The 21,461-nt window shown below is 45.5% G+C and overlaps 3 protein-coding genes across 3 annotated transcripts; 1 reads left to right on the forward strand and 2 right to left on the reverse strand.

Annotated features, from left to right (window-relative positions):
• The first annotated feature begins 253 nt into the window (after window positions 1-253).
• On the forward strand, window positions 254-1,096 carry LOC146205530 (uncharacterized). The gene is made up of 2 exons (XM_084590243.1): window positions 254-385; window positions 455-1,096. Exon 2 carries the CDS (start codon window positions 556-558, stop codon window positions 982-984), a length of 429 nt encoding a protein of 142 aa, XP_084446369.1. The 5' UTR covers window positions 254-385; window positions 455-555; the 3' UTR covers window positions 985-1,096.
• A 1,548-nt stretch (window positions 1,097-2,644) lies between these two features.
• Window positions 2,645-9,008, reverse strand: LOC146205531 (uncharacterized). The gene is made up of 5 exons (XM_084590245.1): window positions 8,726-9,008; window positions 8,561-8,660; window positions 8,018-8,210; window positions 7,762-7,877; window positions 2,645-6,709 (listed from the first exon to the last, which is right to left on the reverse strand). Exons 1-5 carry the CDS (start codon window positions 8,995-8,997, stop codon window positions 6,380-6,382), a joined length of 1,011 nt encoding a protein of 336 aa, XP_084446371.1. The 5' UTR covers window positions 8,998-9,008; the 3' UTR covers window positions 2,645-6,379.
• Window positions 9,009-16,949: 7,941 nt separating this feature from the next.
• Window positions 16,950-20,665, reverse strand: LOC146205532 (carboxypeptidase M-like). The gene is made up of 2 exons (XM_084586925.1): window positions 19,638-20,665; window positions 16,950-17,425 (listed from the first exon to the last, which is right to left on the reverse strand). The coding sequence occupies exons 1-2, from the start codon at window positions 20,663-20,665 to the stop codon at window positions 17,098-17,100; spliced, it is 1,356 nt and encodes a 451-aa protein (XP_084443051.1). The 3' UTR covers window positions 16,950-17,097.
• Window positions 20,666-21,461: the final 796 nt, after the last annotated feature.

Consider the following 21,461-nt stretch of genomic DNA (forward strand, 5'->3'; position numbering starts at 1 on the left):
TCTTTGAAGCTTAAAATAGTGATGGCAACCTGTGTCATTGTTTAGTACATTTATAATTTTCTATTAATAGAATGATCACATATCTTTCGCAGTATGGAGACGAGCCTTGAAGAAAGTGCTAATTAGGTTTGCTTCACAAAGTGATCCTGGCAGTGCACTGCTTTTGTGCGAGTCACTTTTTCTCAACCAGTAGTTATCTCCTGATGTGTTGCTCTTTATAGTATCTTTTTTATTCTTTTTCAGGTCTCTGATGCCAACACCAGAATTTTGGCCATTGATCCGCGGAGGCCAGGGTCAAGCCATGACTCCTTCGGCTGGAGGCATTCGGCTCTACGGCGTCGGATCTCCGAGCAGGGGCTGCTTAGTTCTGGGCAGTTTTTGCCTGGTGAGTGTTTTTGGCGCAATGCAAGGGAGCACGTATATTGTGCTCATATTTTCTTTTTTGTGTGTGCAGGGGACAGTGGCTATCCTCTTGAGCCCTGGCTTAAGATACTGGTAGCCGGCCATCCTAGTCTGCAGACAGCAGAAGGCCGGTACAACCATGCCCATTCCTCGATGAGGACGGTTGTGGAGCGCTGTATTGGTGTGCTGAAGAGCAGATTTCGGTGCCTGCAGCGGTACCGAACTCTGCACTACAGCCCCAAGCGTGCTGCTATCATAATAGCAGCATGCGCAGCGCTTCATAACTTGTGCCTCGAAGAGGGGGTCACTACAGGCTCATGGAGCAGCGACGAGGACAGCGACGACGGCGATGATGGTGACAACAGCAGCAACCCAGGTAACGGGCATGATGATGGCACTGTCATTCAAGGTGCACAGGTGACAAGTTCTGCCCGCTCAACATTGGCAAAAGGGAAGGAGGTGCGATCTCTCACTGTGCGCCTCTTTTCCTTGACGAGGTCACAACACACTGTACACCTCAGACGAGTGCGTCGTCGGCTGATGCGCCAGCTGGCCAGGCAGCGACGCCAGTCCTCGCAGTGATGCTTGATTGCACATGGAGCAGGGCCATTCTTTTTTACCTACACCAGTGTACTTAAATAACACATTGCGGGCTATTTGGTTGATCATCACAAGATAAAACAGTGCAAAAACCACACACAGGATGCAGAAAGGTGAGACGAACGCAGGTGCTGACTGACAACTAACCACACACAGAATGGTTAGTTGTCAGTCAACGCCTGTGTTCGTCTCACCTTTCTGCGTCCTGCGTGTGGTTTTTACGATTTTACCTTGTGGCTTACACCAGTGTAGCAAAACTCTAGTACTTCCAACAGTCTTTTGCTACACTAGTGTAGTTGGTGTAGAATAAAAAAAATATGTGTTGTGTATGGGCTATACACAATGTACAGGCTATTGTAGAAACCATAGTGGTGGGCATGCTTAATTTTGATCACCTGGGGTCCTTTTACAAGCACTGACATAGTTCAGTGCACCAGCATGTTTGCCTCCATCTAAGCACGGCCATCGTGGTTGTGATCCAGTCCACATCTACAGTCTAACCCATTCGAGACTGCTCCATAAACAATGCTTTAGGACATGCTACCGACTGCAATTTTGTTATGATTACGGAGTGCCTTCGAAACGGACTTTAGAGCATAATTTGGTTTCACTGTATTTTGTTTATGCAGCTAGGAGAATTGGTTTCATCGGACTTGCAACAATTGCCGCAGGAACTGTATGGTGACTGTTGCTTCCGAGCGGCACTAAATAATATCTGCAGACAGGCATGCCAAATTCTTAAAAATAATAACAGGAGCAGTGTAGCATATTTTACATCCCGAATTGCATTCATGCATCAAAAGCTTGCAATAATGTTAGCTCTTGGGCCAGTTGGTGCATGCAGCATCCGTCTGTGTCTACCTCCTTGTTCTTGTGTACGAGTCTTTGCGTTTCCGCTGGCACCCCTGTGATTAAGCCCAACAGCTTGGTTCCCAATTAAAACTGTCTTTAATGCAAGTTGTGCATGAGAATTAATGTAAGAGGAACGAAAAATATTTTTAAAGCACAACATGATTAAGGTTTGCTTTTGTGCATAGTAAGGGCCAGTGAAGCCGAAATTATTCATAAATCTGGGAAGTACAAGCCCATTACCTTGGTGAACATTATGCTCGAAATAATTTGGTGCAACTTGACGGTCTCTAGTGGTACCAAGGGTGCCTTGGTGGTGTCTCATGGATGACTTACACAACTTGTACTACAACTCTTAACACAGCCCATAGACTGCTGCTACATGACGTCAGCACTGAATTGCCTGAAAGCTGCTGAATTGGCTTTCTAGTTTGCACAAGCTGCAGAGAACAGTTTCTTCACAGCCAGTCATGCGATATATACAGCAATACAGTGCTTTGGCTAGGCAACTTCGCACTGTAAAGCCACAGAAGAAAAGGGCCATCTCTTAGTCATTTGCAGTTTCTAATTGTGTTCCTCTAGTTGGATGCACTGAAAATGCAGAAAAAGCATTTCATTTGGGGGTAGTCGAGATTTGCTTTATGATCCATTTTATTGAGACAAAAATCATGAGCCGTAATGGGCTCCGTGCATTTCCTTCCTATTTGTTGTCCAGACAGAGTGTTTGGACACCCGAAAATTACCCACACTTCGTGTCGTCCATATAAAATGACTGAATGAATGAATTGGTAAATAAATCGCACTTTATTGTAAGTAAAGTAGAAGCAGTGCAAAAAGCAGGGACAGAAGAGGAACACACGAACGACAGGATTGCCACTAACGACTGAAATTTTACTGAAAATGGCAGAGCTTTAAATACAGACAGGGAATCACATGAGCAAGTAAACAATGCATAGGCACAAGAATGTTTAACCCACGCAAATATTTATCACAGAAGGCATAAACAAGCATATATCCCAAAAATCACGGGAAGGTACGTGCTGGTACCGAAAAAAAAAAAAAAGATGAATGATGTAAGCAACAGCACAAGCAGTCATATAAGATCAAAGCTGAGCCAAGGAAAAAAAATCCTAAAAAGTGAACAGAACCCCAGTAACATCAACAGCATAGGAAGTCATTAGGAGTAGCAAAAACAGAGTCAAACGAGGATAACAGCAGCAAAAGTATATGGTATAAGGTAAAGTATAAGGTATACGTTGCTTGCTCAGTGGACCTGCTTTTTAAAATCCCTTACTCAAAATGAGTTATCACATTACATTTGTTGAGAGAGTTTTATAATCTGCTGGTAATTGCATCCCCTGCTGAAATAGGCCCATTATTGGAGATTTCGTTAGCAAGCGGTTCGTGCAAACATTAAAACATTTCCTAACTATGCAACTACTGGGATCATAAGGTGTCAGGTTAATGAGGCACGACTATGTTTATTCCAGTGTATTATCATGATGTACATGTTCTTTATTGTGTGTTTTTTCAGCAAGTTAGCGGAGTGAGACCCATTTCATGTCATGTATAAAGCTGAACCAAATCTGTTGCGTGCATTTTAAAGACTGTCCAAACAGCTGCATTTTAGTGTGTTACAGTTCAATCATTTCAATATTTCATGTAATAAAAATGCTTTCCAAGGACCTGTTTTTTAATATCCCTTACTCAAAATGAGTTATCACGTTACATTTGTTGTGAGAGTTTTATAATCTGCTGTTAATTGCATCCCCTGCTGAAATAGGCCTATTATTGGAGATTTCGTTTGCAAACGGTTCGTGCAAACAGTAAAATATTTCCTAAATATGCAGGTTTATCAACTATTGGGATCATAAGGTGTTAGGTTAATGAGGCACGACTATGTTTATTCCAGTGTATTATCATGATGTACATGTTCTTTATTGTGTTTTTTCAGCAAATTAGCGGAATGAGACCCATTTCATGTCATGTATAAAGCTGAACCAAATCTTTTGCATGCAATTTAAAGACTGTCCAAACAGCTGCATTTTAGTGTGTTACAGTTCAATCATTTCAATATTTCATGTAATAAAAATGCTTTCCAAGGCCTCTCAGAGTCTAAACTTTTTTTCTGTGGATCTGAAACTGTTAATACAAAAATAGACGTATACATACACAAACCATATATAACTTAGAATAAAGGCACTTAAAATACCAGTAATTTATTACCGTGTATGCATCACCTTGGTCAATACACAATTCATCCACTGGTATTTTTATCATGTCTTTAGCCCTTATTTGCTTTATCATGACTATTTTATGGTATGATTACATGTGGACATATTCTTTTATACTTGCATACATATACATGTAGCTGTGTTATTCTTGCCACTGTTATAACCTCAAACGGGCCCAGAAGCTTCTCAAGCTCGGCTGAGTTTTACCTCCTGCCGTGCTCCATCTATATTGGCACAAATATAGGTTACTAAAAATAAAACCCACTGCATCTGCAGCAAACCTTGTGGCTGTTGGTATTCATTAAGCTTCATTGCCAATACGGGCTTCTTTGACACCATCCAGTGGAAAACGTTTCCGACCAAAATTATTTTCTCGTTCTGAATTTTTCAATTCATAAATGCGGCCAAAGAACGGCTGAACTGTGTAAAAATCAGAGTTTTGAGCTGAACTTTGCACAGAAAAATCTCAACAGAGCTTGTAATGTCGTAGCAAAAAGGACACAGTGGGACATGGCTGCCTTGTAAAAGAGGCAGCGAGCTATATATAGGACGCTTATTCATGAGCAGTTGGAATATATCACAGTTAACTCTGATTAAGTCTGCTTGCAGCCCATTAAACCCAGACTTTGTGAATGACATGTAACAGTAATGTAAACAGTCATACAAATGATGGAGCAGCTTCATTGCCAATATGGGCTTCTTTGACACCATCCAGTGGAAAACGTTTCCAACCAAAATTATTTTCCCGTTCTGAATTTTTCAATTCATAAATAAATGCGGCCAAAAAACAGCTTAACTGTGTAAAAATCTGAGTTTTGAGCTGAACTTTGCACAGAGAAATATCAACAGAGCTTATAATGTCGTAGCAAAAAGGACACTGCGGAATGTGGCTCCCTTGTAAAAGAGGCAGCGAGCTATATATAAGACGCCTATCCATGAGCAGTTGGAATCATCACCATCATCAGCCTGACTATACCCACTGCAGGGCGAAGGCCTCTCCCATATTTCTCCAATTAACCCGGTTCTGTGCTAGCTGCATCCACTTGACCCCTGCAAACTTCTTAACCTCATCCGCCCACCTAACTTTCTGCCGCCTTTCCTTCCCTTGGAATCCAGTTTGCTACTCTAAGCGACCATCAGTTATCATCTCTTCACAGTTGGAATATATCACAGTTAACTCTGATTAAGTCTGCTTGCAGCCCATTAAACCCAGACAGTGTGAATTACATGTAACAGTAATGTAAACAGTCATACAAATGATGGAGCAGTGCAAACAAGACGTCTATGAGACGTAGAAAATAGAAGTGGATGCATTGAAATAGTGAACATGGATAACAAGATGCAGTATATTCCATGTGTCAAGTATTTAAATGCACACTTTCATTCTGATGTGCTTTGCAACACGCCACTTGGCTTTGTTTGCTGGACTGGTGCATGTCTAATGTGTTCTACCAAAGCACTGCCTCGAGAAGAAAATATGCAGAGGCAGTTTTCCGTTTTGTAAAGAAACCTATATTTTACATTCATACCGGATTTAGCTGCTCACAGTCAGCATTCATTGCCTCCCATGCCCCTGTCTGGCATTGCCAGGCATGCCCATGTATTGCACTATTGTACATAAAAATAAATAAAGATGATCAGTGTTCTTATTGCACAAACATGACTTCCTGTCACTGTTGACATTTTCGCATCCTCACTAGAGAGAACTGCCCTATACAGGCAATGGTCCCGAGCATGAACACGGGCTGCACTAGGGCAAATGTTTCAATGGAGTTTCTGTGAAAGCTGCTTGGCTCCACTTCACTGGATGCCAACGAGTAATTATCCCCCACTACACAAATACATCATTACAAAGTTATCACAGTATTTTGACTTGAGCAACAGTGAGGTATGAGTAAATACTACAGTAAAATTAATGAAATGCAATCAATATTAATGACACATCAATAAAAAATATTCCAGTAAGCACTGTAACAACTTCTCGAGTACATATAAAAACAGTGTAAACCAAAAAAGTCATCCTAAGTACACACCAATACTAAATTATCAGTGTTTCAGCTTGGTTAGCATTGCACAGTAAAAGCATAAAACTGTATGGAATACAAATAATCTTTACAAAACAAAACCCTGAAATTATGACAGTTGACTGGAGTGACATAGTAAAGTGAAACGAGGCTAGTAAGGTAGAATTAAGAAAAAGTGGTCTCTTGGCTACAGATCTAAAAAATAATTATACTCTCTTGAATAACATACTGGAACAAAATGATATAATGAAAAGAACTTTGGCAAGGCAACTACTGAATCTGCCCTCCTGGAGGTGCAGCTACACCACTGGAAGCTGGAGCAAGCCTCTGTAAATGCTGCAGTATTAGTTGCCCTACTAAAACTTGCCGCTGAGCGGCAGCAACAAGGCGTGCCTGAGATGCAGTCTCAGTATTCAGCTGCTGCTCTGCAATGGCCACCTTTCTTTCTAGAGAAATGGCTTGACGTGCATGGCAGTCGGCTTGCTCCTCTACTGCAGCAGCCAAGCGATGCAGGGCAGCAGACTGAACTGCAGCTGCCTCTGCCAGTTGTGTGGTGCTTGCAGCAACTGATGCCATCGCATCCTTCAGTTGCTGCAGTTCCTGTTAACAAAAGGAAGCTGATATCATGTCACCAATATACTAGCCCACAACTACAAGCAGTGAAAACGTTTTCCAATGCTTGGGCACTGCATGTTACTCTCCAGATTTTGCTAAGGTGCCCATCTGAAATTGAAATGCATCATTCTATGCAAGAAAAACCTATCATGTGCATACCTAGTCAAGTGAAGCCACGATATGTCCTAACCCCAAGGTCATCTGAAATATTAACAAACACTGCAACTTGAATAAAGCGGCAGCAGTAAAACATACAGCAAGCATTTTTTTTGCGTGAACATACTGATCTCTAGCTTTTTCTGGATTCTTTTATACCTACAGCAGATAAGTTCAATGCCAGACAATTCATTGACAAGTGGATAGTGCATTGTTCATGTCCCCCCCCCCCCTCAATGCATTTTAGGGGAGTAGAGAGAAATAATGCTAAGGTGCGTGTCATGCCCTTCACGACAGTATTAATCTGTAACACACAAGAAAAAGGCGCAGATATAACAAACACCTTGCACAATCTAACAACAGATGAAGTGCTTATTAGTAATCTTTTTCACATTGCAGGAAATATCTCCCTGCTTTACTGAAGAACATAACTTCAAGAATGGAAGAGCTAGCTAAAGGGGAATATAGCAATAAATAGTGCTTTTTGCCGAGGTAGGTGTCATCAGCAAGAATTTGTGACATTTACTTTTATTGTCTTGATCTTTATTTCATTTGTGGAGTTTAAATCACAATGGCAGCACTTGAGCTAGGGGCACAGTAGCATGCAGCTATGAATCAATTTTATCTACCTGAGTTTCTTTGATGTGCGGGTGTCAGCACAGCACATTGCTGCATTTCTAGTCAATGTGCTATTAATGTTGGTGCCTGTCATGAGCCACTGTGGGTGCCAGGGTGCAGTCAGGCTAGCGCTCCTATTAGTTCCTCATTGGTTTTTGTACATTCCGCATTAGATGTTGCCTCTTACAGTGTAGGCTCTTTCCCAGTATTTTTTTTTTTTTTGTAATGACAATGTAAGAAGAAGCAGCAAAACATGCACATACACTCTTGATCGCAGCCCCCAGCTCCAAAGACTTCTCGTACCCAGCCGCAATGCCTGGTAGGTAGTCCTCGGCACCTGGCCTGCGGGAAGGTGTACGTTTCTCGTGCTGGCCTGCCCCTAAAAATATACACAGAAAAGTCATTCTTGCAGTACTTAATCGCTGCTGTGCGGATCTCATCACTTGGCAGTGTATACACAGTGACATGCAGCAGAGAACCTTGATACCATTAACCAGTCATGCACAAGGTTGAACTTACGCGACAAGCCACTCGTCCCTGGCTCATCCCCAACCAATATACGCTGGGGCCGATGCTGTCGCCGGCATGGCGTCCCTTCCGCTGCAGGCTGTGGAATGGTGCCGAGGACACAAGAAGCCCGAAGCTGCAGCTGGGGACTTGAGGAGTCGCCCGCAAGGGACTGTGGAGCTGAGAGCGGTGGGGTACTCCGCTCCTGAATGCACAAAAATATCACAGCGAATACTGGGAATGCGATTCATGAATCATTTCTCTCAACATGAATGCTTTCAAACAGTAACATGTGTTGAAGTTAAGCAAAAATAAAAGGAGCACACACAGGATAGATCCAAGAGAACTTGAGAATGTCCAAGATGTAACATATTTTGAAGCACTGAAGGCTTATATCGCTATGACCGTTCGGAGCAGATAATTTATTAAGTATTATTTCATGACATCGCTCAATGCAAAACGCGGAAACGCCAGCTGTTCATTCTGTTGAGGACAATGAGGATTGCGTGAATCTTTTGGGTTTCTTTTTTCTTTTTCGTTCAAACTCAAACATACCTCGTCATAAATGTCGTCGCACACACCCAATGCGCTTGAGCGGCCGACAAGAGAGAGGATGCGGCCCCGAAGGCCCGACAAACGGCCGCCGCCGGTGCCCCTAGAAATAAACAAGCGCTGAATTGTTGAACAACAGAAGAAGTACATACCCGATCAAGAGCTTACCTGTGTTTAGCTGCCACAACGGCTGCATCATGGCGAGAATTATAAACTTCTTTTTTCCAATAATTGCGCCACTGTTCGATGGTCTTTGTAGCAGGGCCTTCGGCGTTAAGCGCAACGGCAAGCTCGCACCACAATTGCGCCTTCGTAACGTCTGGCGTCAGCGCCGACGAACCTTTCACAAGGCATGGATGTTGCTCCATAAATTCTACCAATATATGGCGCTGCTGCTGTGAAACATGGGGGCCTAGAGGCCGGCGGTCCGCTTGAGCCATTTCTGAGCCTTTGTTAGAAACGTTTGGAACAACACCGCGCGCGCGCGCAAAGCAGCAGCAGACGATGCCATATTGCACGCATGCAACACCATCTAGCGGCCAAAAAAGAAAACGTGAGCCAAGAAAAGGTTGCAACAGTTGTTTACTGAGACATCTCAGGCATATTACAACTTGCATGTAAGTATAATTTGTTATTATAAAGTTTTTATATTTGATTCATGCCTGCAGCGACTTATTAACTAGTATATGGCCCCGAAAAAGCCGAACAGCCGTGACGCAAATCGACGCATGCTGCCGCGCTCGTCGATTGGCCGGTGTCTCCCATTTTCCTCCTGGCGCGAGGGAGGGGCTTCCTCGCTGACGCACATTTTACGTCATCCCCAAAGCGAACGGTTCCTGAACGGAACCGCCGCTGGATTCGGCCCCTGCTGCACTGGGGCCCTAAACCAGATGGACTAAGCTCGCGTAGCGAAAGGAGTCTTCCGCGGGCCTCGGCACAACCGCAAAAAAAAAAAAAAAAAAAAAAAGGAAAAAACAAAAGCCGAGGAAACGCGGCAGCAAGGTTTTCTAAAATAAGTAAGCAAGATGAAGGCAAATAATATGTCGCAGGTGCGTTTAAATGTCATGAAAAAACAACAACAATTCGAATGCAATTTCTGAAAAAACAAAAACAAAACAACAACAGCTGTTTCAATGCATATTAGGAACGCTTTGTGATAAACCTTTTACAAAAATTAAATGAAACTCCCAGGATACTGAAATGTATAGGCCTTTGCATCGGGCGAGGAGGTTGCCGAATGCCTCTTCTCTGGACTGTTGCAAACCGGTTCTGCTGCCGCCTCCACCTTGTTGACATCAGGCGCACACAACAGCCCAGCGAGCAATATGGCGACTCCCAGGAGGCCCTCGTTGCAAATGTCTATACGCCTGCTGCATCTACTGAACTAGAGAAACTAGGATGTGCCTTAAACTCTCATCTTAAATAGGTGTACATATATATATATATATATATATATATATATATATATATATATATATATATATATATATCGAATTGCATGGCTCAAAATTTCTTTTTCACGAAAGAATTGGGCTTGCGCAATTATTCTCGTTGCTGTTCACCACAGAGCACGAAGACAGCTGCAGCCTAACAATAACCCACCCGTCTCACTTTCCCAAGAAACAACAAAAATGCGCAGTAAGTTTTCCTTTCCTGTTCGCCAGGTTACTGTCCTGTTCTTCAAGCGCTATGCCCCTCGTTCGTGTACATTGCGTTAGGCGGGTTTCCGTTTTTTATTTTTCTTTCTAGTCTTTTCGTCAACTTCCATGTTTCAATCATTGCTGGTATAGATGCATAGGTTGTATACGTTCATCTTTACAGCTGTGGGCAAAGCTGCTCTCCAAGCAAGGTGCAGCCATCTGCTGCTTGGCTAGTTGTTAATCTCGTTTTGTTTTAATATCTCATGTTCTGGATACGTCGTTATTGCTTCTTCTCGGTATGCAGTGCTAAGTTTACGCGTTGACTGCTGTCGTCCTGTTTTGGTACGAATAGGTGGGAATAGAAACCGCTCGTGCTCCCTGTGGTCGTGTGTCAGCAGACGCAATAGCTATGTCTGGGGACATTGACTGAGTTCGGTAAACAAGCCCTTCAGCACCACTGAGTCTAGGTCAATCAAGGTGCAACCATGTTGAAGGCTACACGATAAGTACTCCATCATCCTAGAAGTGTTTGGCCACCATGGTGTATCAGTTGATCTGTTCCTGCTTATTTACTCGACCAAGTATACAGGGACTTGCAAAACAAAGCAACCGCCTAATAACTTGATCACATCACTGTGCGATATGATCTCCTGTATTAGCCACAGGATTGGGCAAAAACGCACCAAAGATATTGACGTTTATTTGTACAGGTGTCACCGAAAGTTTTCGGAGCACGAAAATGAGAAGAAATGTTAATTTTAGGGCAATCTAAGCATGCATGCTACGACCAGAATGCTGCGGTCCGCCCTTCCCTGTGAGATTTGCATAATTCATCCCTCTATGTTTGGCATCGCATCTAGGGAGCCCCGAATAAATTCTGTTAGTTTTTATTTCCTCTCTGTGTGCGTTTGTGTGCGTGCGTGCGTGTGATTTAAGTATTCCGATAACATCTGTGGGCACCTAGTACTTGTTTAGAGCGCCGATAAGTGCTAGAAAACAAGCCAGCAAGCTATCTACCGAGAGACAGCCGTCGAAAACTTCCTCAACATTTGTTGTCGTCAAGTGAGAGTTTCTCTTTGTCTGCTATCAGAACAACGTGGTGCGTCCTCGCTCGCAAACTGTGAAGCAGCGAGCGGCCGAAAGGGCGACATGAAGTGATTATTTTCAGTATTGCAGTGTCAGGAACCGTTACGCATTGTGCGAGCGAAATTTCTGCACGGTACGCGATTGCGTTTTACGAAGGCAGTGCGCCACTCATGCCGAGCGTATCGCACAGCGTTCAGGAAGGGGTACACAGCCACTTCTTGTGACCGCGAAGGTGTCCACGATTCCGTGGTGTCCACCCAAAAGTATATTACGCCTTCCTTTCCCCTTTCCCTAAAACCTAACTTAAATGGAGAGGCAGCTCTGTGTATCGTGCGATGTCAGCGCGCGTTATAAAGGCCCTCAGGTAGTCGAAATTCATCCGTAGCCCTCCACTACGGTACCTGAGGTACCGTAGTGGAGGGCTACGGATTTCATTCTCACCTTCCTCCCTTCCCTCAAGTCTGGAAGATACTGCGCCTTTCCTTTCTTGTAAACCATTGCACAATTTTCAAGAAAAAAAATATAAAAACATGACATTGGCCTGGTTAGGTGTAGGTGAACACTATTGCGTAGTGTCCACCCAAAAGTATAATGCGCCTTCCTTTCCTCAAAACCTAGCTTAAAGAAAAATAATGAAAAAACCGCGGATTTAAAACTGGTCGTTATAGAGGCTAGCGCTGCAACACTCGCAGCTGTCGCTCTATCACATAGGTTAAAGTCATGCTTAAACCTCCACATTTCTTTTTCTTTTTTTTTTCAATTTTTCAACGCGCAGCTCTGGTGTGCGCCGTATGCGTATTGGGCGCCCGTTATGCAACGGTTGAGCCACATCGCCGTTGGTGCCATTGCCGGTTTAAATTAGCGAAAGGGGTCACGAGCCACGAGAGAGTCACGAGTTGAAGAGAAACCGCCTTTTTCACAAGGCCGCTCTGCGCATGCTCTCCTCTGGTTGAAAACAAACTACCAACCACAACTGCGCATGCACAGTTCTTGGCCTCTGCGATCGGCGCAGCGGTAGCGGATCTCAGAGGCTATGTATAGTTAATATTCGTGACGCGTATGCGATAGATGGCGGTAGCTGTCAAGAACACGCACCGTAATTTCGCTGATGGCTGCATCTCCCAAGAACGTTTTCAACCAGCAGCAGACGAATTTTCAACCACTCCAAGCGGGCGCCGCATCTTGTGAAAAAGGCGTATTTCTCGGGAGAAGAGAAAGAACAACCATGAGCGGGCGTAATGCTTGTAGCTGTTCTTTCTCTTCTTCTGAAAAATTCTCTTTAGATGGTGAGAAAAAATCCTAGAGGTCACTTTGGACCACTACGTGCGATGAGACGAAACCGCCGCTGATTCCTGGTTTACCGCGTCTGCTTGTGTATGCTGAGCGGTGCAGCGTTCATAAAGCGTCAAATGAAAGGTGCAGCACGGACGCCTAGATAGGACGCCCGGCGCGGCCAACTTCATATGTGTGAATCGGCTGATGTCATCAGTCATGACCAGAAATGACGTCATGCCCGGATGTGACGTCCTGGTGATCTCAGTTCCTGTTATTTTACGTGACCGAATGTGACGTCGTAATGAGGTCACATCCGGTCATAGCCAGGTGCTGATGTCACAATCTCGCGGTATCCCGCGGAATCTCGTGAAGAAGTGTGGCACTTCTCGTGGCCGGACGGACAGGGTCATGGCCGCGAGTATGAGTCATTAAAGGTTCGAGCCTTAAAAAAGTTACGAGGGACTTTAGCGAGTAAAGAAGTGATAGGCGAAAGCCTGAGTTCCGTTCTCCTACGCAACTGGCGCTAATTAGTAATCAATAAATCAAGCAATTATTGATTAAGTAGACAATTAATTATTACTTGATGAATTAATAAGACGTCGATTAGACGTTAAGTACTTAACTAGCAATTAATACTTAATGGTAATCAGTTAATTAATTTGTTATTATTAGTAATTGATCATTGATTGGCATACGGCCATATAAGGCGCGCATTCGCGCATACTATGGTGGTGCTCGTTGGGCTCTTTGATCTGAGCTTCGCAGAAGGATCTCCCAAGTGTGTGTTTTCTGTTATACTTTTAGCCCTTCCTGGTGACTTCGTACATTCCCATATTATGTGATCTAGTGATCCCCTTTCCTTAGATGGAGAACATCGGTCTGATCGTATTTCCGGCATATATATGCCAAACATGGGAGCGCGCCGTGTGGGGCGCGCTCGCATGCGTGGGCGTGCATCGAGTGCACATCGCATAGTTGTGGCATAGCCTCCTTTGGTTGTGGCGAAAGCATGGTTTAATTTTTTAGAGCCTAAGTTAGCTCTGCTCAATACAACAGTCGTTTGCTGTTCCGACCATAACAATCACCTTCAGCCTATCCTCAATATCACAAGTCAAGCCATACCAACACAAGTATTTGATAATATCTGCGGCTATATTATACTCGACGTAAGCACGATATAATACTTGAGTATGGCACGGAACGGTGAATGACTTTTGAATTCAGTAGAAGTAAGACTCTAAAATGAATCAATCTTTCGCCACAACTATACATGCGAATCGGACTCGACGCAACCATGGTGAGCGCCCCACATGGCGCGCGCAGAGACCGGCGAACAACTAAGTGCCTGCTTTCATAGCCAGCGCCAGCAGCGAAGCAAATAACTGGTTCACAGGAAAGGGAAGGTACACTGAGGCGCTTGAACATGTCGTTTGACTGCGAACTTATTACGTGCAAATGAAGTAGCAACAATAGGTATTCACTATTGTGCAGGGGCAGACCTGAAAAAAAAAAAAAAAAAAAAGGAAATATATGGTTTAGGTTTACCACCAGTGCTGAATGAACAGTACCGGCACATGTAGGAGGAGAAAAAGATGGCTTCACCGCTTGTATACAGAGTTAAAATAATTGCGATGTTTTTAAAGTGTTGTAAATTTCAGAAAACAGACCCTACTCATGCAGCATATGCCTGGCTGCCCATATGTACGATCGTGAAGTTTCCAGCCTTTGTAACAAGACAAGCTTCGAAAATTCAAAGCATGCACGGAGATTTTAAGAAAGGCCGGCAATCTGTCGCCTATGTAGCAGGTTACGCCAACTTAAAGTGAACGTCGTCGGCGGTGAACTCTATCGCACCACTTTGGCCTTTGTTCTCGAGGTGACTGGCCGTTCCCTCCGGGCGGCTTGCACTCAAGTCAGACTTTGAATCCCCGTCACATCTGCTGTTGATGCCATCACCGTCTCCAGTGCGCGGTTTAACGCTGCCTGCAGAGCGGGGCCCAACGAAGTTGGATTCGGCGCCGCGGCTGGTGTCAGCACAGAAAGTGACCTTCTTCGTCCGCGCAGTAGTGCGTCGTCGCTGACGCGGCAAAGCTGGAGGTTGCGACGCCTGTTGTTGCGGCTTCGGCCGATTAAACTCAAGCATGTTCGATGCTACGTACCCTGGAGTAAAGTTTGAGATGCCAAGGGAAGACGTTGGGACGCCTCTGGTTTCGGCTCCCGCTGGTTAAAATCGGCTATGTTCGATGCTACAGATTGGTACCCCAGAGTGGAGTCTGCTTGAGATTGCAGTGGAAGACGTTCGTCGTCTTCTGCTTCTGGGGACTTGTAACAGCAGGAAACTAGGCAAGCCCATCGTCCGTTCGGCCGAAATCCTAAAACCTGCAGATGTTTCAGAGGAAGCAAACAGCCGTGGTTGACATTGTCCGGCAGTCATTCTCTCGCGAACTCTTACCTGGCGCAATCCGCAGGGATATAATCCTGCTCGCTAGGAGTGGCCACGAGACTAACATTGTTCGAAATGACCACACGTGCACAGAAGAATCTCGCCGTTGACGCCAGTGATGATTAGCGGGTTCCGGCGGATGACGTGGTGCTCCGTCCGTGGACGCGGTTCGTCCATCGTGTGAATCGGCCTTTATAAAGAACTCCAGGTGGTCGAAATTTCCGGAGCCCTCCACTAAGGCATCTCTCATAGCCCGAGTCGCTTTGGGGCATTAAACCCTATAAACAAAAAATCTTAATAGGGTGCTAACCGGCGAAATCGGTGAGGGTTGGCGCAGTACATCAGTTCCAGCCTTTGTATAGTGCGACCACTGACAAGAAAAAAATATATAGAAAGAGGTTCAACGCGGCTGAACCGAATGTCGACCGCTCTGTTGATATGACACAAGGGTAGTTTTAACGTTTATTTCACTGATTTCATCCACGCTGTTACAATTACGAACATAGTCTTGTGATCAATGTAGCAAACTGCTGCAGTTTCGATGTTTATTAATAAAATTGTAAATTGGTCTAGAAGAAAGGAACTGTGCAGTATCTGTCACACTCCTGAGTGGACACCTGATCCACGTTATAAGGAGGAGGAGGAAGGAGGGATTGAAACAACTGCCTGAAAGGCACGCGTTGTTGACGAAGGGCGGAAGACTGCAGAGAATAGGTTTGGGCATGTTGGTGATTCATTCTCAAGCGAGAAATAATAGCGCAAAATAATTCTCGGGAGTGTATATGTTTGCGCTTGATCATGCAGTAAAGCGTGAGCTGATAGAACTTGTCTGTGTCCACTCGCTCTTCCAGTATTCCTTTGTGCCATATTATTTCCTGCTTAAGAAAGAAATCTGCGGACGAAGATGGGTGAAAATGCAGCCGTGAAAGTCTCAATGGAGGCGAAACGGAGAGGCGTCCATGTGCTGTGCGATGTCAGTGCACGTTAAAGATCCCCAGGTGGTCGAAATTACTCCGTATATCCCTCCACTACGGCACCCCTTTTTCTCTTTACTCTTTCCCTCCCACCTTCATCCCTTACCCTTATGGCGCGGGTCAGGTGTCCACAGAACATGGGACAGATACTGCGCTTTTCCTTTCCTGTAAAACAATTATTATTATTATTATTATAAAAACCCGAGGGGCTGTTGCAAGAAAGCCGTATTCATCCTTTCGCCATGCATCCGGTGGAAAGTCGGAAGGTCATGTGCATGTCTTTGTCGCCATTGATAAACAAAAAAGGCAAAAAAGAAAGCGAAATCTGTTTTTATGCAATATGTCGGATTCATAAAATGCTTCACTCATCATATAGTGTGGTCTTTTCGCACCCAGCAAGGTTACCGCCTGAGTAGGAAAAGGGGAGAAGAGCGAACGCATAGTCTTTGTCAAAAGTGTTAGAACCCAGGGGGACTGCTTCTGAGCTGTGTAATGACGCTGATTTAGCATTAGTGGATGTCCTTCCCATTGGAGAGGGTGGGACAAAAAATCTCTTTACCATCAGGAAGTTTCCAACACTGGAAATGCATTACAAGCCTCACGAAGTGGCTGAGAAGCAGACCCCCCGGGCTCTACACTTTTGACAATGACTGTACCTCTTACCCGCTTTAGCAGTGTAATAATAATAATAATAATAATAATAATAATAATAATAATAATAATAATAATAATAATAATAATAATAATAATAATAATAATAATAATAATAATAATAAAGTTTATTTTCCATCAAAGTGATGGAGGAAGCTGTTGGTAAAAGCTGTCCGAAAAAGCAGTGGCTTGACAAGAGCCCAGCCCCCTTGTATAAGGCGACAACGAGCAGAAAGAACTTTCACGCTAAATTTCTGAACTACGAGATTGGATGCCGATGGAACTTCACGCGGAGCGTCCTGTGGCACATGTAGGGACGTTGCAAAAGTTTTGTATTATCTACATCAATTTATTGCCAGAACAAGCGTCCACTTAAGTGGAGACCGTAATCGGACGCAAAAAAAGAAAGAGCATCAGCCCGCAGCTAATATTCGGCGCCAGCTGTCGTGTAGCCAGAGCGAGAACGTGAGGCTATGCGTCAAACCCTAACAACGGTGCAAGAGCGAGCGCGCACGCCAGCAGGAACAACCAGTAGCTAGAGGTGACGACGATCGCTGATGCCGACTCCATGTTGCCGCCTCGCCTCTCGGGAAGCGTTTTCTCAGTGCTGTAGCTCTCTATCGGCATGATCTTCACCGGGTAGAGGTATGGCCGCATGACGACCGTGATAGGAGGTTCCTGACGCGTGTGATCGAGTACAATCAAGTTCACCGCTGCCGGTAGGTAGCCCTTGGCGCTGACGACCAGCGTGTAGCTGCCGGGCTGCAGTATCCTCCAGAACTCGCCCTGGTCGGTCGACCTGCACCAGTCATTGTGACTGCACGCAGCTGGCAAAAAACAGAACGCGATACTTGGCTAGTATAGACCGTTTGATCGAAAGCAAGCCGTGGAGAAGGAAAATACTCTCTAAACAGGTTCATTGCGCCGGCCCACTGTTGCCAGTACCGAGTGGGCTGTGCATTTGCACGCTTTATGCATGGCAAAGCGACCTTGCTGCTCAGTATTTCGCCGTTTAAAAGACTTAAATTCATTCATTTTTGGTGATAACTTCATTGGAACAGCAATGCGGAATGTGGACTGCACAAATAATCTAAGAAATCGAAGGCTGACTTGCGGGAAGCATGCAACGACAGTCTGAGTGCGATGTTTTTGCTTCACCGCTTTCCAGTAGATCCTCGAATAAATCGCCTACGAACATTTTCTTTGTAAACCGGACGAACTTTGTACCAACGACGGACTCTCGAATATGATACCCATATCACTTCTTCCACCGCTGTAAATACGTACAGCACTTCGATGGTTAACTGCTAGTCTTTATGCAATTTTTTCGTGACTTTTGAAGCGAAAGCTTCACTATGCTATGTAAAGTCAAAGTCGCCGCGCGTGGCACACGCCGCTACAGCGGAGCGGACGTACGCGCCGTAACCATGGCAACGAACTGCTCCCGTCGCCGCTGTGCTCCAAATGCGTGCGTCGGCAGTGCACTATCGGCACGGAGATAGCGGAGAGAAGGGTTGTTTCCGTACTGCGCATGCGCGCGCAGACACGGGGGGGGGGGGGGGGCTGCAGTGAGCGAACGCCGGACTTTTTCGTGTCGGCTGATGATCCATGGATTTAGAACGCAACCCCCACTTAATAACACGATGCAAAGGAATGGTGGAAAACAGCGGGAAGCAGCAGCGCAGCAAGGACGCCGAGATGGCAGAGAAAAGTTCGCCTGAGAACAGGCAGAGTCGGAGAGACGTGAACGCGGGCCGCGGCGGCGCTCCGCTTTTCCAGGGGGCTTTGCGAAAGGTCTATTGAGTCCCTGGCTCTCCAAAAGATAGGGTGGCATAGGATGCAACAACACGATTCCTCGGCCGCCAGTATATTGAAAACATCTGCATGACCATAACCCTGCAATTTTAGAAATGACACCACAGGCCCGAGAGAGAGATGGTATGGAGTGTCACGGTTGGTGCATTGAAGAGCCACCGTTACTTGCCACGGTTGGCAGGTGACAATGTGGAGGGAAATTTCTCTCCACCTGTAGGGAACAAGCCGGAACTTGACTACCAAAGGAAAAAGAACCCCCCTCCACATATGGCTTTTATTGTAAAATGGATTGTGAATAAGTAACTGAGGATGAGTCCGCAAAAAAAAAAAAAAAAAAAAAAAACTTTTTACTCAGCAGTTTCCTCAGACGATTTGAGTAAACAATCTTTAATCAGCTAAAGAATACACAGCAAAGTATACCAGGTGTTCAGCGAAGACGAACCAAATTTTTAAATAGGCTTTTTTGAGACATCAAGGCTGCTTCCGCGGCACAATCATACAGTGTTGGCGGACGTTAGAAAACAAGTAGATAACGTTAATTAGTAAGCTGTTTAGATAATTACTGATATTTTAATTGTTAAAGCTGGACGTCTGGTTGCAATTAGAGAATTATCGCGTCATTAGTAATATCCATATCACATTTTAGAATTTTTAAAACGCGTGTTCTAGGTGCTATGGCTCAACAAACTGCTATGCTGAGCCAAAAGACGCGCATTTTTGAAACTTGAACGTCAATCAATGATTTAAGTGCCACATCGTCTTCTTCGTGCCGCATTGGCTCGTGCAGCGAGCAAGCACCGCAGGAGAGACAGAGAAGGCGACGTGGAACTTGCGCCGACCTTCTAGATTTTTTTTTTAAAGTGCCTTGTCTCCGTGGTGGTGATAGTTATATAGCCACGTTATTGTGATGCTAACCAACTTGCTAGCACGATATCGAAATAAAAGCGGACGTGTGTGCTGCGCAGAAACATAGTTTTGTCAATGTCTGTTCATTTTACAGTGAAGGCATGAATTTCCCCTAACAGATCCGTTGCTTTGTAGTTGTATGCCTTGAGGCACCATCAGGCCTATTTCTATGCAGTTTGGGCATAACCGATATTGTTTTATTAAAGTGCAATCCTTACCTGCCTCAATTGCATGCTTTTTGGCATTCGCTTTTGTGCTATCCATGCAGAGATGTGGGCAAAATAGTTCACCTGAATCCTATGTTGCGCTCCCGTATCGTGAGCAATGCCCCCGGTATGTGTGTTCCGTCAGGGCCCTTGATGTATCCTCGGACAGCGCGCCGAGCCTGGCCCAGGAGATGTATGATGGCGTCCTTGTTCTCCAACCAGAGCCTACGCAGCGTGTTCTCCGTGGGGACCCTGCAGCAGGACAGAGCCAGGTCCACAATGAGCGTGCCCTCGCGCACGTACGCATAGTCTTGCATAAGGCCGGGCCTCCTCTTCCAGGCAGCCGCGTTGGTGATACCGCCCGGAAAGCCTCCCACGCGGCCGCCAGGGCAGCTCTGCGTGCCTTTCTTCATCTCCTGGTTGAGCTGGGCGTAGCCAGTTGAAAGGTTCCGCAACACATCCTCGTCAGGAGCCTCACTGGGTGAACTGCCGGCGCTGTTGTGAAAACCATAGGCCACTGCGATGCCGCCATCGCCGCCGCGCAGCTGTGCACCGAGCACGAAGCTTCCGCGCTTGAGCCACTGCATCACCAGCTGCACTTGCTCGGGTTGGTGGCCCTGGTCGGTGAGCCTACCTGATCTCTCGTCGAAGTAGTCAGGGAAGCCGTCCAGGTCCCTGCTCTGGCCGTCAGAAGAGCAGTCATCTCTTGGAGCCTCGCTAACGGTGGCTGACTCGAGCCAAAAGAGGATATGAATCTCCGTGTGATTCACAACGCGCGCCACAGTGTCATCACGCTCGTATTCGCGCAAAAGATGTGAAGCCAACTTGATCAGTAACTCGCTGCCTGCTGGAAAGTCGGCTAGAAGGTGCACACGCGGCACCAAGAACTGGCGCCGCGGCCTCCGTGAGATGACGAGCACGTACACAGGGTTGTTTGCCACTTTGCCCACAATCTCGAGTCGGGTGATGTTGAGGTACGCCTCGTGCAATCCCTGCACGATCTCACGCCGAGTCTGCTTGGTGTGGTACATCAGGTCCTCCGCGTCGTCGGTACCAACCAGCGTGCACGTGCTCACCACGACCTGTAGCGCCAGCAAACAGATGCGCAGCATGGCAGCAACCGGCCGTGAACGCTGCTGTTCTTCTATCTGCCTCTGCATGCACACCGCACCGAACGGATGGCAGTTTTCGTCGTCTTTAAAGCATGCTGCAATATTTAGCGTTGCGTTTGGCTATATGACAAATCCAACTGAGGGTGCCGAGGGCTATTGAAGACAAATATCTTCAACTGACCTAAATTTAGGAGGGAAATAATATAAGGCAGGGGTAGCCAGACATGCATATGCAAATATTCACCCAAATAATTTTCTTTAAATTAAATCATTTGGGCAGTAAGAAGAGGCACGAAAGTTTCTACTTACATAGCATTATACGTTTAACAAAGTAAAAGAGGGACATTTCAGTGTTGCAGCGATTTATTGCTGACACAGGTTGTGCGATTTCAGCTCGCATGCCGTTGCTCCTTAGAAACACTAGCAGAATCGGCGTAAAGTATACAGCCCCCTAAACAGCGCGCTGCCACTAGAAGCGCACACGACTGACTGCTCGACAGAGCACTATTCTTTCTGCCACCGCGGTCTTGGACGCGACGATCGTTATTCATTAACCTCGACACCTGTGACCGGAAAAGGATAACACAGAAGCTATGGCCTGCCGTTACATTTTCAGACCTATAATATTTTAAAAGGGAACGATTTGAAGACTAATTGTCTATAGTTCCATCTACAGTTAAGGCTCGATTTCACGAAGTTGAGGGGAGCCGCGAATTATTTTGTTAAATCGGTAACGTCGTTAGCTCGAAGGAGGCATTTCTCGGTCACTTAATCCGATACAATCGATTATCATATG

This window comes from Amblyomma maculatum, chromosome 1 (genome assembly GCF_055883805.1).
Source record: "Amblyomma maculatum isolate TAMU_Amacu chromosome 1, ASM5588380v1, whole genome shotgun sequence".
In the NCBI taxonomy this organism is placed as follows: domain Eukaryota; kingdom Metazoa; phylum Arthropoda; class Arachnida; order Ixodida; family Ixodidae; genus Amblyomma; species Amblyomma maculatum.